At 36.5% G+C, this 17,496-nt stretch overlaps 1 protein-coding gene across 1 annotated transcript in view; it reads left to right on the top strand.

Moving 5' to 3' along the window:
• The window catches only part of LOC124353536 (RAB11-binding protein RELCH homolog), a 75,441-nt gene extending 61,085 nt beyond the window's left edge, over window positions 1-14,356 (top strand). The window contains exons 22-23 of the mRNA XM_046803420.1: window positions 12,005-12,112; window positions 12,626-14,356. Coding sequence (XP_046659376.1) covers window positions 12,005-12,112; window positions 12,626-12,785 — 268 coding nt within the window. The 3' untranslated portion in view covers window positions 12,786-14,356. The remainder of the gene's footprint in view (window positions 1-12,004; window positions 12,113-12,625) is intronic.
• Window positions 14,357-17,496: the final 3,140 nt, after the last annotated feature.

The following is a 17,496-nucleotide window of genomic DNA, read 5'->3' as shown; positions in this document are numbered from 1 at the left end:
TTTCTCAAAGTAGCTTGCTTTTTTATGTAGAAACACTTTTAAATTTAAAATGTCAAACATATATTTAATAATTATCAAGGTATATTAGCAGATAACATACACACAACAAATTTAAGTAAATGATTGGAGTGGTTAAGCTTGTTTGTATGTAAAACAGGCATAATTTTTTTATCTTGTATAGCGAAACCAGTTGTAATAAAATTTGAGTACTACCAACACACAGTTTGGTGTGGAAAGAAAATTAATAAGTAACGTTCAAGAAAGAGGTTATAACAAACCTCTTGTTAATTGTTAACAAGTTGTGCCTCAATTATCAAATATCAATTAGTTCAAAATTTAAGGATAAGACATGAAACCAACAATATGAGAAAACAGAATTGTTACAGAACATATTATGGTTTGTATTTTACTACATTAAAAATGTAATTGATCCTTTACGATTTATGACATTGCTAATTAAGTAAAAAATGGAAGTATGCATGGAAATCTTACAGAGCATTTGAATTTAGGTAAAATTTGTGCAAGTTGGATTTGATGGCTGTTGGCAAATGATCAGAGGTTGTCAGAAAAGACATTTGCGAAAGGTTTTAAACTGATTCCAACCAAATCAAAATCATTTATTTGTCATGGATATTTACGAGTATCAAGAATAGTCATAACTGCTATATATAATACAACTAAATGCTAAACGTAATCAAAAAATGTGTTTATATTATCAGTGTGATAATTAATCTGACTGACTAGTAGAAACTAAGCAACAGATTATAATGTCAATACTCTGGATGTGGTTTACTGGTATGGGTGGGTGGGACAAAACAATTCAGAGTGAATAAAAAAAAGTTTTTTACAAGGAAATTTTTAAGCTTATTTTTAAAAGATGAAAGGGAATGGCTGGGTTAAAAATAATCTTGCAATATATTATAAACTTTAGGTCCTAGATATTCTACTGATTTTAGGAACATGTTATTATTATGATGGGATACAATCAAACTGTTTTTATTTCTGGTAGAATATATTCTGTGGCTAGGAAAATCTTGAATATGTTTAACCCTCTCCCGCTCGCAAGGCATGAATCGGCACGGCCACAACATAGCCTCTGCAGCCTAAACGGCACAGATCGGCACGCACTGCTTTATCTACTAGAGCCGATAAGTGCTGCTCTCGAGTAGCAATAGTTTTTACTACTACGGGTTGTTTGCTATCAGGAGACCATTTACTTTACTTTTACAGTAGATTTATTCCATTATTTTGCTATTTATATTAGTTGTGCGGAAACAATGGCGGGTTGTAGTCGTACACTTCGTAACAGTGAAATCGATCTCATTATTAGTAGTGATTGCGACGATTCAAGTGAGTGTAGTGATGTACCAGAGCTTTGTGAAGTGGTTGGTGGCATTGAGGATGTAGTTCGGAGTGATCACAGTGGCAGGGGCAGTGACGGCGAGCCAGACAATGACCTTCACCAAGTAACTGCGCAACAAACAACCCAGCGCCCAGCTGTCCGTGTGCCCCCTCCCTGGTCTCGTACAATCAACTTCATTGAACCAATATATAGTAAAATAATTAATATATATAATTATAGTTAATTACAATGACAGAACGTATGTAAGTTGAGACGCCGCGTATTTTGACCGAGTCCGACCGGCAGAGCGAATTAATTGAGGTTAGAAGCACCGTGACTGCCTGGAAACAATGGGAGCAGGAGAGGTTTAAAAGTGTAAACTTATACAGAGTAGATCAAAATGGAGAAAAGGTTATGACACGTTTTCGGATAGTCACCTACCGACAGCTCTCCCTGCTTTCAAGGCAAAACACATGACGAATAGCCCTTTTTTGCAATGTCAAAGTCAAAGTCAAAATATCTTTATTACATTATCTTCAAGATAAGTACAGTGTCATAAAGTTTATCGTAAGAGCTAATGCTGTGGTAACATTTTACATTTAGTTACAAATTAGAAGTTCTGTCAAAGAATTCGTTTACAGAATAGAAGGGCCGGTCTTGTAGCCAGATCTTTAGGCGCTGTCCATAAAGTAGCTTGTCAGTTTTCTTCATTTCTTCTGGCAAGGCGTTCCACATCTTTGCCCCAGAGTAGCTTGTTTTCTTCTCTGTAGAGCTGAGATGGTGTATAGGTAGGCAGTAGTTGTGAGCATGCCTGGTGTTGTGTTGGTGGGTTTGTGATCCATTGCTTGCTAGTTCGGGCATCTTGATATATACATGTTTTATTGCCTCTAGGATGTACAAAATTGTGTACTGTGAGGATCTTTAGCTCCTGGGAAGGCTTTTCTACAAGATTCTCTGGATTGTAAGTTGCTCAAATTCTGATTGCTCTTTTTTGGAGGACAAGGACACGTTGGAGATTTCTTGCTGTAGTACCACCCTAGACAGCAATTCCGTATTGTAGATGTGATTCGAAAAGGGCATGGTAGGCTATTTTAAGCTGTTGTCATGTCACATAAAATTTTTATTCGTCTTATCACAAACAGCCCTGTGCTTAATTTGCTGCAAAGAGAGTCTATGTGTTTCTGTCCATGATAGTTTGTCATCCACAGTAACACCAAGATACTTGGTAGCTGTAGCTTCTTCCAGCTCAGGCAGTCTTCCAGTGTGCTCTTTTCGTCTCCCCAGGACTAGTTTGCTTGGTTTTTGTTTTCATTCACAACAAGGTTCATTGTTTGTGACAGTATTGAACTGCCATGTTTAGTGCAATATAACTGTCCACTTCCAGTTGTTCTGCCTTTGGTCTGCCAAGAAGTAGTACAGTGTCATCAGCGTACATTGAGACTTGCAGTAAACCTTGCATATGCTTAGGGGAAGTCATTCGTGTAAAGGGATAAACAGAACAGGCCCCAACACTGATCCTTGAGGGACTCCTCTTGTGATTGGCTTCAGTTTGGATCTAATTGATTTTGATTTGCCATTTGCTGAATGTGTTATTTCCACCAGTTGGCTTCTGTTGGTTAGATAGCTGGAGAACCATGATTTTGCACTTCCCTGTATTCCAAGAGCTGTTAATTTCCTTATGAGATAGTCATGATCCAGGCAGTCGAAGGCTTTGCTGTAGTCTAAGAGGATGTCAAAGTCAAAGTCAAAATCTCTTTATTTACAAAATTTCATAGAGAAATGTATTGGCGTCAATAATACAATGTTAAAGTTTAAAATTTACAAAATAAATAAGTTGAATTGAGCAGCCTTGATGTCTAAGATGGTCATGTGTCTTGTAGATATTCTTCCAGCGTGTAGAATGGCCTGGTCACCAGCCATCTATTCAGTGCCATCCTCAGTTTCTTGCCCTTCTGAGCCTTTATCTCGGTTGGCAGCAGGTTGTAGAGCTTGCGTCCCATGTACGATGGCTTCCTCCCGTACAGTGATAAATGGTGTGCTGGCAGGATGTAGTTGTCAGCATGTCGAGTGTTGTACTGGTGTACATCTGTTCCCCGAGGGAGTTCATTCATGTCGGCAAACATAATCACTTCCTGGATGTAGAGGGCCACAACTGTCAAGATGCGAAGATCCTTGAAACCTTCACGACAGCTTTTCCTTGGGTCCTAGGCCTTTAAGAGTTCTTATTACTTTCTTCTGTATCAGGAGAAGTCTCTGTAGGTTAGTGACTGTGGTGCCTCCCCCATATAGCAATGCTGTACCTCAGATGTGATTCAAAAAGGGCATAATAAGTTGTCTTTGCAGTGATTAAATCACTAATGTGGTAAATTCTTTTGATAACAAAGAGGCTGGTGTTTAGTTTTTCCCTGCAAAGGTTGTCAACATGTTGAGTCCATGAAAGAGTTTCGTCAATTGTTACGCCAAGAAATGTTGCCTTGGGTTTGCATGTCAACTTCTGGTAGGGCTGCAATTTCATCTCGTCTTCTACCGAATGCTAGTTTGTTTGGTCTTGGTCATATTGACTACTAGGTTGTTTGAGTGGCAGTACTGGTATGCCATATTTAGTGCAGTATATGAGTCAATTGCTAGCTCTTCTGCAGAGCTCCCAGTGAGCAGAAGAGTAGTATCGTCAGCGTACATTAAAGTAGAACAGTAGGCATTTAAAAGATGTGAGCATGTCATTGGTAAATAAGATAAACAGTACAGGGCCTAGGACTGATCCTTGTGGAACTCCTCGGCTTACAGGTAACGGTTTGGATCTGATGTTTTGTATTATCCCTTTGCTGTGATGTCTTATCTCCACCCACTTGGGTGCGTTCTTCCAAATAGCTTTTAAACCACCTGTAAGCAGAGCCACTAATACCCAGGCTTTGAAGTTTTTGCAGGATGAGGTTGTGTCCCAGGCAATCAAAGGCTTTGCTGAAGTCAAGCATTATGCCAGTCACAAGCTTTTCCTGCTTCCAGTTGATCGCAAATGAACTCTGCCAGCTCAGCAATTGCAGTTGTTGTGGATCTGCCTTTCACAAACCCATGCTGACTATTAGTTAGCAAGTTTTGTTGTTTAAGGTAGTCCATCAGTCTCTTTAATACAACTTTTTCTATTACTTTTGGAAAAGGTGGAGATCAGTGAAATTGGTCTATAGTTGCTAGGTGTCTTTTGGCAGTTACTTTTATGCTTAGGATATACTTTTTGCAACTTTCAAGGCGGATGGAAAGAGTCCCGATGATAGTGACTTATTTATGATGCTGACCAAGGGGGTTGTAAGGGCTTCACTGCAGTGTTTAAGTAACTTTGATGATACTTCATCAAGCCCTGCTGAGGTTTTAGACTTCATGCTTTTAATCATAATTTGTACTTCTTCTGTAGTGGTGTTGTGAAGTTGGCTGAGCCTGCAATTTGCTACATGGAGTGTTAGCTGTTGACCTTTTGGTGCTGATTATTGATGTCCAACGTTTGCTGTGCAACTTTGGTGAAGAATTCATTGAAAATGTTCAGCGATTTCATTTGGATTGGTTGTTTCTTTTCCATTTATCTTCATTTTCAGCTGCTCTTTGCCTTGTTCTGCACTCTTCCTTTCACTGTTTACTATTTGCCAGATTGCTTTTGATTTATTGTCAGCTCTGTTTTATACAGTTAGATGATGCCTGGCGTTTTTAGCATTTTTAGTCTAAGGTCATAGTTTTTTCTTAGCAAGGGCTGTGTCTGTTTTATGCAGTCACTTCCTGTAGTCTGGTACTTTCTAAGGCATTGAAGATAAGTTTCTTTCAGTGTAAGAGCTTCAACCGAGTCTTTATGGTTTAAAATTTGTTTTCTTCTCTTATTTCTGGTTTTCTTTTTAGGGCAAGCTGCATCAATGTATATTGCCAGAGTATTTAAGAAGGCATTGTATGCGTCTTCAGCATTTTGGGCTCCAAATACTCCAGCCCAGTCCTCATTGTGCAGTAAAGTTTTTAGAGTGTCAAGATTGTCCCTTTTTCATTTGTCGTTGAATAAGACTAGAGGTTTCTGTTTTCTGTGCTTCAAGAGATATTTTACTCAATTGTGCGGTGTGGTCTGACAAGCCTGTGTGTATTACAGTGGCATTGATCTTGGATGCAAGATAGTTTGAGCATATACAGTCTATGGAGGAGGTGGAGTTGTAAGTGATTCTGGTTGGGGGTAGAGGCAATCTCATCATGTTATGGCTGGCCAGTGTTTTCCTCAAGTTTTCGTGATTCATTATTTGGCACTAGGCTGTTTACGTTTATATCACCCATAATGATTATTGAGTGGTTTTCAGCCTTAGTTTCTTCGATGATGTTAGAAAGAATGTCTAAGGCTTCATTCAACTTTTTCGCTTGGAGATCTATATATGCCAGAGACGTAAAGGTGTTGTTTTCCGACCGCTATTCTGAGCATTGCCACCTCACAAATACCGAGTTCCTTGCAATGATGCGATATCTCCAGTGGCTCTGTTTTTTTGTTGTAGTGAGTCTTTCACATATATTGCAACCCCTCCTTTTCTGGTTTCTTTCCTGCAAAAGTGTGCTTTGAGGGAGTATTCTGGGAGTTTAGTATTCTCTAAGAGTTCAGACTTCAGACCATGCTCACTCAAGATGACTATGTCAGGTTGAATGTCTTGAAGTAGATGAGATAATCTGTCTACTTTGTTCCTTACCTCTTGCACATTTTGATGTAGTATTAGCAGTTCCCTTTTAAATGAACTTCTTCTTTACTGCGTTGGGGGTCAAGTTCTCTCCTTTCTGTGGCTGCCATTGCAATAAAAAAGAATGAGAAGAGTTGTTATTGAGTGGTTTATTAGATAGTTAGCTTTAAAATTGCTCAATGTTTGTGTTGTTAGAATTCTTCTATTGTTCTCTTTGGGCCCAAGTTTGGTTGCAGTGTAAGGTGGTCTTTTCTCCAAGGGTGATGTCTCTTTACTTAAAGGTAAGAGGTTATCTTCAACAATTCTTGGTTGTAGGTTTGCTGTGTCGAACTTAAGTGTGTCCAATGTCTGGAAGTTATTACAAGGAATGGGATGGTTTTTTTATTTGGCTGGCAGCATATTTTGCTGTTTGAAGTGAGATACACATGTGGTTAATTTGTTTTTGTTGAATTTTCCTTGTAACTATGAAGTGAGCTGTTAACAAAACGTTTTTGGAGTGGATTTTGGGTACCTTGAAGTTGTCTGTGTTGGAATTGTTGCAGTTTGAGTACTCTGTTCATGAAGAACAGGTCTTTGTGAAACATTGGGCTGGAGTTAAGCTGATTATTAAGGCGTGTAATTGTGGTCTCCAAACTATCTTGTCTGGATTTCATCTGGGCCAACTCCAATACAATGTTTGGTGGGGTTTTAAGTTTTGTCTCTGGTGATGCCAGACATTCTGCGGTTTGAGTCCCCAGTTTTCTACCTTACTTCTAGTTTCCAGTTTGCCACTATCTTTTAGGTGTATTGCATTTGTGTTTAGAAGAGAGATTTGTGTTTCAAGATTTTTTATTTTAAATGGATTGGTCTTCAATTAGATGTTCCTGCTTTTGATCATAGTCTTCAAAGATATTTTGGATTTCCAAGTTCTTTTGCTTTTCTTTTTGAATTTGACTTTGTAGCTCTGCTAACTCTTGGGTCAGAGATTCAATTCTTCTATTGTATTTATCTTCTTCTTCAGTCAGTTTCTTCAATCTTAGCCTCACTACTAGCTAGCTTGCACTGGGTACTTGTCAACTTGCTTTCTAAAAATAGATATTTGTTCCTTTAAATTGTCGTTTTCTTCCAGTAATGCCGAACCTATTGTAGCAGCCATTGTCAGCTTATCCTCTTCACTAACTGAGTTTTGTAAAAGATCATTTTCAATAAGACTGTTTTTTCCAGGCTGTAATTGAGTTATTGGATGTTTTGTTTTGTGTGGACCAGATGAGGTTATAGGTGCTAGGTCAAGTGACTGGTTAGCCTTGTCTTGAAGGACAGATATTGTGGTGTAATTTTGGTAGGTCAGAGCAGTTTCTGCAGGTCCATGTGTTAATCTCAACCTTTGACAATTTCTTGAGGCACTTGTCTGTAATATTTACACACCCTGCATGGTACCACAGGTGACATGGGCCTGTACATTTAATAGCAGAATACTTTTACTCCAATACTACAAGCACCACATGGGTATTTGGAGGTCATTGTTTCCAATGTAAAATTGAATCATTTTTTAAAAGTTTGGCTGTTTCTTTATGTCAAAAGTCTTCAGGTTCCAATGTAAAATTTAGTAACTCAGGTTAGACTCTTATTGGTCAAAAATAGGGTAATGTCATTCAGAAACTGTTTATTTATACTAAGTTTGTCAGACTCTTTAGTGGTCAACAATAGGGTAATGTCATTCAGAAACTGTTTATTTATACTAAGTTTGTCAGACTCTTAGTGGTCAGAGAGTGTGGCAGGTTTGAAAATGTAATTGTGCATTTGTATCAGGAGAGAGATATAATACAGCCTGTGATAGCACTATTGCCAGTTGTGAGGAGTTATGCTGAGTAGAGGAATGCTGACTCTGTTATCTAGGTCAGCGGCCTGGCTCACAGGTGGCTTAGTCTAGCTAACAAGACAGTCTTGTTATTGAGAAGAATTATAAGTAGTGTTAGTGACGTCACTAGCTTATGTAGTTAAACTATTTTGTGACATCACAGTTTTTATGTTATATAAAATTTCTCTCTTTTTTATGTGTTGCAAATAAATATTTTTATCTTAGAGCATTATTCTCATGTTTTAAAACAGTGCTTAGTTGTAAAAATCTGATTTTCAATGTATTGGCTGCCCTTGAAATGTAGGTCATCTAGTAGTGTTTTTTTAAAAGTATAATTTTCTTGTTAATCTTTAGTTGAAATTGTTTGTTTTATTAGTGAATTGACTCACAGTACTCCAGGTAAGGTGTTGATTATAGATTATTTGTTGTTGTCAACCTAAAACCATCACTATTTTACTGTTTCTTGAGACACTTTTCACTGTAGTTGTTGGCAGGTAGCCATCTTGGGATGGCAGTCGATGTGTTTCCCTCTTCTTCTTGGTCAAGTAGGAATTCCACTAAGCTGATCAGTGCTGTGTTAGTCGATTTCCCAGCCAGAAAGCCATGTTGATGTGGTGTCAAAAAAGCTGATGGAGTGTCAGGTGGTCAAGGAGTCTAGTCAAGACAATTTTCTCAATTATTTTAGAAAAAGTGGGTATTAATGAGATGGGGCGGTAGTTAGCTGCTTGTGTGGGAGAGTCCTTTTTGAATTTAGGGTAATACTTTAGCAATTTTTAGTGCCGAAGGGAAGATACCAGAGTTAAAAGACTTATTGGTGATGTCTACCAGAGGGTCCACAAGTTCATTCTCACATATCTTTAGCAATCTAGAGGATATATCATCGTACCCTGCTGAGGATTTAGGCTGCAGTGAATTTGATTATATTGGAAACTTCTTGCCTGCAAGTTTGTGTCAGTATAAGATTTGGAAGGTCTGTTGAGGGGGCTGGTAAAGATTGTTTGTTTGTCTATGTTTCCATTTTTCATAATTGTTTCTTTCTGCTGTTGTGGTGAAAAAATTATTCAGATAGTCTGCTATTTCTGATGGGGTCTGATGTATCCTGTCCATTGATGTCAATTTTGGTCAGCTGATTTATTTCTGTTTTAGTTTTCCTTTCTGAGTTGATTATATGCCAAATGGTTTTTTGATTTGTTATCAGCCTCAGCAATTTTAGTTATATTGGTGTCTTGCCTTATTTTTCGGAGCTGTAAGTCATATTCCTTTTTTAAAAGGAATGCTCTCCTTTTATGTTCCTCACTAACCGCTTGTGTGGTATAAGTTTTGTGCTCTTAAAAACTGTTGTTTTAATTCTGCTGCAGTTGGATCATTGACTGGATGTTTTTTTGTATCTTTGTTGCCTCGTAGTAATAGTGGACATGTATAGTTTAGTGCCTGTTGAATGGTAGTGTTAAATTTATCATATGCATCATTTGGATTTTGTTGTGTTATAGACATCAACCCAGTTTTTCTTGTTTCAATGTGTTTTTTAAATTGAATAAATTTCTATTGGTCATATTCTTTTTGTCATTAAAGTGGATGGTGAGTCCATTTTTTATAGCAATTCTGCATATTTGTCCTGTATGGTCAGATATACAGGTGTCTATTACTTGAACATTCAGTTCCTCTGCCATTAAGTTGGTACAGACACAGTCAATTGATGTTTGAGATGTTGGTGTTTTTTCGGGTTGGGGGGGAGCTCAACTCTATACATGTTGTGGCTACTAAGAATGTCTCTTAGCTTGTGGTGGTCAGTATTTTTAGCAAGGCAGTCAATATTTATATCACCGATAAGTTAATGTAGAGCTTCTCTCAGCATTGATTTTTTTCAAGGACGTCATTGATCACTTCTAGTCCTGTATCCAGGTCTCTGTGCGTTCTGTAAATTCCAATAATGTAGATAATTGTTTTCTTGATAGTAACTTTTATGGCGGCCATTTTACAGGTCATCTCAATGCAGAATTCTTTTAAGTCAACTACATCTATGTTATGTCCTACCAGGGAGTTTTCGTATGAATATGGCTACACCTCCTTTTATTGGTTTTCACGGCAGAATGCAGTTTTCAAAGAGTAGTTGGTGAGTCTGGTGTTGTCAAAGGCTTTCCCCTTTTTTTGTCCGTGCTCTGTTATGATTACCACATGATGGTTTTAGGGTTTCTAGCTCTGCATTAAGTTTTTCAATTTTGTATGATATCCTATCTGTGTTTTGGTGAAAGATTGTTAATAGTTTTCTTTGCTGTTGCTCCCTCTTATTTGAATATTTGTGTTCCAGATGATCCTTGTTTTGAACTTGTTTTCTTTTCTTTCTCGCAGATCTAAAAAATTGCTACTGTTGGTGTTAACCGCTGTGCTAGTTTCCCTAGTCACTGGTGGTTGAGACAGTTTTTCTCTGGCGGGGTTTGGCTGGCTCCCCCTGTAAGGCCTGACTGCAGCTCAGTTGTCGTGTAGCTGGTTTCCCTTGTCACTGGTGGTTGAGAACGGTTTTTACTGGCGGGGTTTGGCTGATTCCCCCTGTAAAGCCTGGTGGTAGTGTCAGATTAGTTTCTCCTATCCTTAGTTTACTCTTTGCCATCTGCAGAGAGACGCTGAATACGTTCCTTCCGTGAAAGCTCGGAATTGATTTGTTTCCTTTTAGAGTTTAATTCGTTTGGTTTTAAGTTGCTCTTTTTGGTTGGGGTACCCATGTTTGCTTTTGGAATTTACAGCTTGGAATTGATTTAGGAGTAGATTTAGGTTAGGCAATTTGAAGATCCTTTTTAACAATGGAGGTGGGGCTGTTACCCATAAAATCACGTTGCATGACATAACAGAGGAAAAGTAGCCATGGTATAATACCATTTTTAGTGTATCTTTCCATTCAGGAGATTGGAAAGATACCTAGTTGAGCTTAGGTTCGACATGCTGACTCAAAGAAAACTCAGTATCCAAATGAAAACCCAAAAAATTGACTGAATCAACCTGAGTGATGTCAACCTCATGTAAAGCAACAACGCCCTTAGAAACTGCCTGAGATCGAAAGTGAAGAACAGAAATGTTTTCAACGTTGAGGAATAAGTCGTTACTAATGAACCAAGAATTTATTTTGTTTATTATAGAGTTAATCCTATTGAAGAGTCTGCCTGAATGATGATTGTAGTATCATCAGCGTATTAAGTAACGCAAGCTTCAGGGACACAAGAAGTGAAGTTGTTCACATTTAATGCAAAGAGAAGAGGCCCCAAAATAGAACCTACAGGAACACCCATGGAGACCTCAATGAAATCTGACTTTGCTGTGCCAAAAAAGTTAGCAACCTGAACACTCCGGTAACGATTTGAAAGATAAGACTTCAACCACTGTAGTGGACAGCCTTTAATGCCATAGATCTCCGGCTTATTAAGAAGTTTCAGATGGTTAACTGTGTCGAAATGCTCTACCAAGATCGCAAAAAACACCAGTTACGTGATTTTGATTGTTGACATGGGAAAAACATATTTAGAAAATTGAGCGACAGCATCAGTGCTAGACTTAAATCCAAATTTAATGTTACTCAAAATGGAATTCCTGAGTAAGAAGTCAGTGAGTCTGGCATGAGTAAGACTTTCAAAGACTTTACTGAAAGTTGGCAAAATAGATATGTGACGGTACTCTTGAAGAGAAGACCTACATTCTTTCTTGACCGAACCGGGATGACCTTAGAGAGCTTCATATCCATCGGAAACTTTCCTTGAAGGGAAATTCCCCAAACCTGAAATTCTGTGTACCCTGAGGTTATCATTATCATGACCGCTTTGCGTAAGCACTTGCAGGTTATCACAGAATTATCAGTTCTCAAGACATCATTATTGCCAATACATCAAATGATGGCCAAACGATAAAAATACGAAAAACCACTGCAAGATGGATACACAAAGCAAAGAATGTCATCCAATTATATCATTTGAGACACTTCGCTGAAGGAGGATTAAGTTTCTACATTGAGTTTCTTTGGGAACAATGCTGCTTCAATTAATCTTGTAGAACACCTCTGTGAAAATGAGGAAATATATTTAGGAACCTAAATTCTAATTAAATGTTCCACACCCACAGAAATGCATAATGTACTAAAACATGATTTCTTTGCAGGTACCTAGAGCAGGTGTGCAGTCAGTCGCTGACCAGTCATCACGAGACAGTACTCAGCATGATACAGGAGGCGGAGTCTCGCTCTGATACAGCCAAGCCCATAGAGAGGTGAATATATTCAGTTGTACTATCTTTCCACAGAATATGCCGTTTTCATTATAAAATACTTGAGAAGCACATGATTTTTACAATAATGTATTATATGTCCAATAATTACTGGCTCTGGAAATCTAGGCAGATTGAATTGTCGAATCCTAGACAATATATTCTCAAATCCAAATCTTTTTTGAAGATTTATTGGATTTAAAATTGAGCTTTGACGCATTCATATAGGAAACATCTATTCTCGTATCATCATATATTTCTTGATCAATTTAAATATTGTTTTAGAATATTTGGTATCAAAAAGTTTGTTAGAAAATTTGAAAAATGTCGAAACATTCTTTAACAAGTAATTTTTTTAGTTACACACTTCTTACACCTCTCACCTGAGTGTAGTAATTAACTCATATAATTAATTTTGTATACTGGGTATCTATCTTGAATCACTGAAAGTACTTTAAGTACCTTTTTCCTTAATATCTACAGAGAATAAATAAATATATGAATAATTTATTTCAGATCCAGCAGTACACTAAGCCTGGCAATGGCCACATCAAATGTTGGGCAAGGAATGGAGGACGTGAAGAATAGAGTTACCAAAATATTCCAGACGCCCATCTCCAGGCCTACCAACCTTCCCAATCTGCAAAGTATAAATAATATCTTCCGTAAAAAGTAATTCATGGGTGAAAACCGAAGTTAGTGTTATAACTGTTACTCATGGTTCTGATTTTACAACTTATTGTTTTCTCTTATCCAGACGATACTGGTTTAGTGTAAATCCTGTAACTGTCCTGGGTTGTGATAGCCAAAGTTGGGACATTTTAGTATAACGACTTATTTTAATGTTTATAAAGTGAAAGGTTGTTTAGTATTGCACATAGTTTTTTTACTACTTACGCAACGTGTGTGTCAGTTTATTGTAACATATATTCAGTTGTACTGAAAACAATAAGTATGAATTCCCTACCGATTTAGCCTTATTTACTATTCAACTGGTATCCGTTTAGTTTTGATGGTGGAGTTAACTGCTTTTTAGAACACCAATATCTTAATTTAAACCTATAAATAGTTTGTGTGGTTCTGTTCGTCAAGGTTTCCATTTTCACTGTCATGCTAAAATGGGCAGTAAAAGATCGTCTTAAAAAGCCTTTCCAGGAGAATTGGGTTTATGATGAAATGAAGTCAATGATATCTTTAGACAACTTTCTTCTGCAAGCTCTACCCTTTTTGTACTGTGCAATAAGAGGACATTTGCAGCAAAAATACATTTTTACCTTTCTTTGTGCTCTCAGATCTGCTTTTAAACCCTCAGTTTTGGACCATCAAGAATGGTAAACTGGAAGTATTGAGTGTATCCAACTTGGCTATATTCTTGCCCAACTTTTCTTGTGTGCAATAATTGTTATTTGCTGGAATTTGGAATGATCCAGAAAAAGGACATAGACCTGGCTAACTAAGTGGTTTCAATTACTACTTTAAGTTTATTATCTGTCGGCTAACTGACTACACATGATCTGCTGGAATTTATCCTTTGCCTCTGCTCTTTACTTATGCTTGGTGCGTTTGTTGCAAAAAAAAACAGGATCTGCAACAGAAGACTTCCATATCCTTACCAAACCAGCAGCAGCACTTTTCTAATTTATCCTCCAACAGTGAATTAATGTCACTGCAGAGGTCAAAAAATTTGCGGCCAGCTTCCACAGAGCTTGGTGTGCATCGGACTATGGGTGAATTTAGGGAAACAACTGTGTTGAAGCCAAATCATGGGAGTAATGGATAAAAGCATCTCGTACTATAATGGTGGGCAGATGGTTTAGAATCTTCCTCTGAACAAGACATTACAAAACAATAATTTGGATCATTTCATACAATATTTACATGTTCTTATTGTATAATTTACCTGAAATCCTCCACTCTGTATCATATTTAGATTTGAAGCACTGGCAAATGAATACAAATTTTCCAACATTAATTTTATTATTGCAAGGCCTTTCGGAATCAATGATTCCACTATGAGGCATTTCTGAAGTTGCCTGATAATGGAATCATTGATTCTAAGAAGCCTTGCAATAATAAAATTAATATTGGAAAATTTGTATTCATTACAAATAGTTTTTTGTAGTGCTTCATTTAAACTTTTTCCAATGCTCCAAGGTTCTTCATATTTAGATTTCTTAAAACTAATAATTTAATTGTGTTGACATGTTACCTATACACTTATACTAAAGACAAAGTCAGATAAGATAACCTGAAAGTTTAAAACATGGTTGAATTTTATATTGCTTCTTTTTGTGAAATGTGATTTATTTTGTATTAAAAACGTGTTTTGGCGTTTCCTTTGCGTAGAAAGTTAACTGAGAAGTACTGTGCTCACACCATAGCGCATGAGAATGACTGACACTCATGTATACCATGTTTTTAAGCGATATCCAAGATATTCGCTTCAAAACACAAGGACATAATAAGGCATTTTAGTAATGTTTTAATGGATTGTTTAGTGCCGTTCCAAAATTACCTTCGGCCTTACTCCATCCACCAAAACCATATCGGCTCTCTCCTTTACTAGGCAAGGCCTACAGCACTCAATTGATCTCATTGAGCTCTTAGAGCAATTAAAATTACACACTAAGGAAGTTTTTAGTCCCAAAAATATTTTACTTGAAAACTGCATTTCATTGGTTTCTACACATTCCGAGAGTTTGAAAAAATCTAGGGTTTTGGACACGACATGGATTCTTTTAGTTTCAATATAATTATAATCGCAAGACCTCATTTAAGAATCTTTAACACTATTTTAAAGATAAAAAAACAAATATTTACCAATTGGATAATGCACGTCAAATGTCGTCAAAATTGTTTTTCAATTTGTTTGCTCAAGTCATTGCTTTACACAGTCTAGCACAGTGATGGGCGTTTTTTGCAAAAACCTCTGTTGTGTTCAGAATGTCTCAAAATATACTTCCACTGAAAACAAAAACACTATCTCTAGATCACAAAAATAATTTCTCCTGTACTGTGTTGTATTAGTAGAAAATTAATAATATAAATATTGACAGACTGAAGTGTTACACCCCAAAGAATTATTTTTCAAAACACTGAGCATGCATGCAACACTATGCAACCCCCCACCTCAATTCTGCCCTCAATTCAGGGGCTCATCCGAGGAGTTGCCTCAAACTGTAAAAGAATCCATTGCTTCATAATTCCATTGTAAAACTGATTAGAGAATTAAGAAAATGAGGTTGATATGGAATTGTTTGTATAGTATGAACTAGATGTTCTTTTCTTTGAGGGTTAATTTGAATTGCACTCTCTAGTCCATAGATTCTTACGCATTTCCAAGTGCACATGGTAATAATTTCATACATATGTTTTACCATTTTTATGTTTTTCTTTTTTACTGCAAGGGCCATCCAGAAAGTAACTTTTGGCGTGGCAGGAAAACGGGAGGACTACTACCTTGTTGTCTTCCCTGCTTCGGTAAAGCACAGCAGTGCACGATTCTCCCTGCTTGTGCATTGTTAAAAATGTGTGCTGTCATTTAAAATCCCATCAGTTATTGAGTTTATGGAAAAATTATGAGGGATTCGATTTTTGTTGAAATTTTTTGATTTCTTGAAAATTTGAAGAAGTTTACTGCACGAGATTGTGACAACAACTTGACAATCACAATCGTCGTGCCAGATTGAATCAAAGTCTGGGTTGAAGTCACAAACAGCAAAGGTCTAACGAACAGTGGGGTTGAAAAGTTAAACACTCTAATAAAAGTGCCTCAAGGTGTCTCATGTGGCCTCAGTGTGCTCTGTATGGCTTCAACAATTCTGTATACTGTATAGAAAAATGGCATTAGAGTGAGGCTACGAAACATATTACAATTTAGTTCATGTTTTTGTTGTGTTCATGTTGTTTGGTTCATGTATTGTTACTTTCTGGATAATCCTACTACATAATAATAGTACATGTAATAGTGAGAATAATAAAGACGTGTTATATATGTGTTGAAAGATATTGTAAATATTTTGAAATATCATTCTAATAATATAGCTTCTTTTGTATATTGTATAATGAATCAATATTTTTATAGAACATCAATTAGTTATTGGACTTGGCAGCTCATGCATGTTATAAAATGAATATAAAGATATTTTTTATTCCCTTTTATTACAGTAATTATGTACTTAATTGTATATTTCAGTATTATATTTTTAATAAATTGTTGTGTTTTTTAATATGTTGTTTTATTTCTCCTAAAAGAATACCATGTTTACATATTAAATAGAATGAATAGAGATTTTGATGGTACTTTTTCTTGTATCAAAAATTTGTCAAAAGTAATTGCATCTATTTTAAATATGTGTAGTACACATAAAATGTAATCTAATGCAATCGGTTGAAAAAATGTCTCATCTTTGGTGTATTAATAAGCCCTGCAACAGGCAGGCATATTTGGGGAAGAATGTAAACATAATACTCCTTGTGACGCAAAGTTAGTTATATGTGTACTTAAACTAACAGTAAAGTTTTGAAGAATACATGATGTTAAGTAAGTCATCTCTGTCATTTTGTTTTTAAATTTTCACAAAGACAGTAAAATAATTGTAACAATAAAAAAGTTGTACTTTTGGCCTCAAAAGATAGTACATTTTAAGAAAACTGTATTATAAATATATGTATCTTATTTTTGGCACAATAATTTTTAAAATTTTTTATAAAAATCTACAATGAAAAAAATTATTTTCATATTTTAATGCATTACAGATTTAATTTTTAAGAAAAAACTAACCCTATTGACAATGTGTATTGCACTGTACTGTGTCTAATGACAATAAAGAATTTGATTTGATCTGAATTGTGGCAGCGCTCATTAGATTAAATTAAATTTGAAAATAAAGCGCCATTAGGTTGAACATTACCGATCTTGCCACTCAGAGGGTTAGTGGAAATTAAAATTTCCCGTCACATTTCCAGTTCAAAAAAATTTGCATGTGATTTGGCTTTTTGAAGATTATTTTGGTTTCATGCCTAATTAAAACACTTTTTAATCCTAAACTGGCATGCTAAATATGCCTTAACAGGTGCAGATTTGGACCTCTTGTGCAGAGTTAAACAAAAACTTTACTGCAAAAGCAGTTACTATGTAAAACACAAAGTGGATGTATAAGTACACTATTTGAGTCCTCCTCCGTAGACTAATGGTTATAGTCTCGGCTCTCTAACCGAGAGATCACGGGTTCAAATCCCGGGGAAGTCCAATCATGTACTTTGACAATGAAAAAACCAGTGCACTTCGAAGCTGGCATAGCTAAGACGCTGAGGCTTCTTTTTTTTTTTTGTTCTCTTAGGACAAGAAGTTTATAAATTACATTTAGTCCTGTAAGAACCTTTGT

This window comes from Homalodisca vitripennis, chromosome 2 (genome assembly GCF_021130785.1).
Source record: "Homalodisca vitripennis isolate AUS2020 chromosome 2, UT_GWSS_2.1, whole genome shotgun sequence".
Lineage (NCBI taxonomy): Eukaryota > Metazoa > Arthropoda > Insecta > Hemiptera > Cicadellidae > Homalodisca > Homalodisca vitripennis.
Note: the sequence above shows the minus strand (reverse complement) of the source record. Positions and strands in the feature narration are given on the sequence as shown.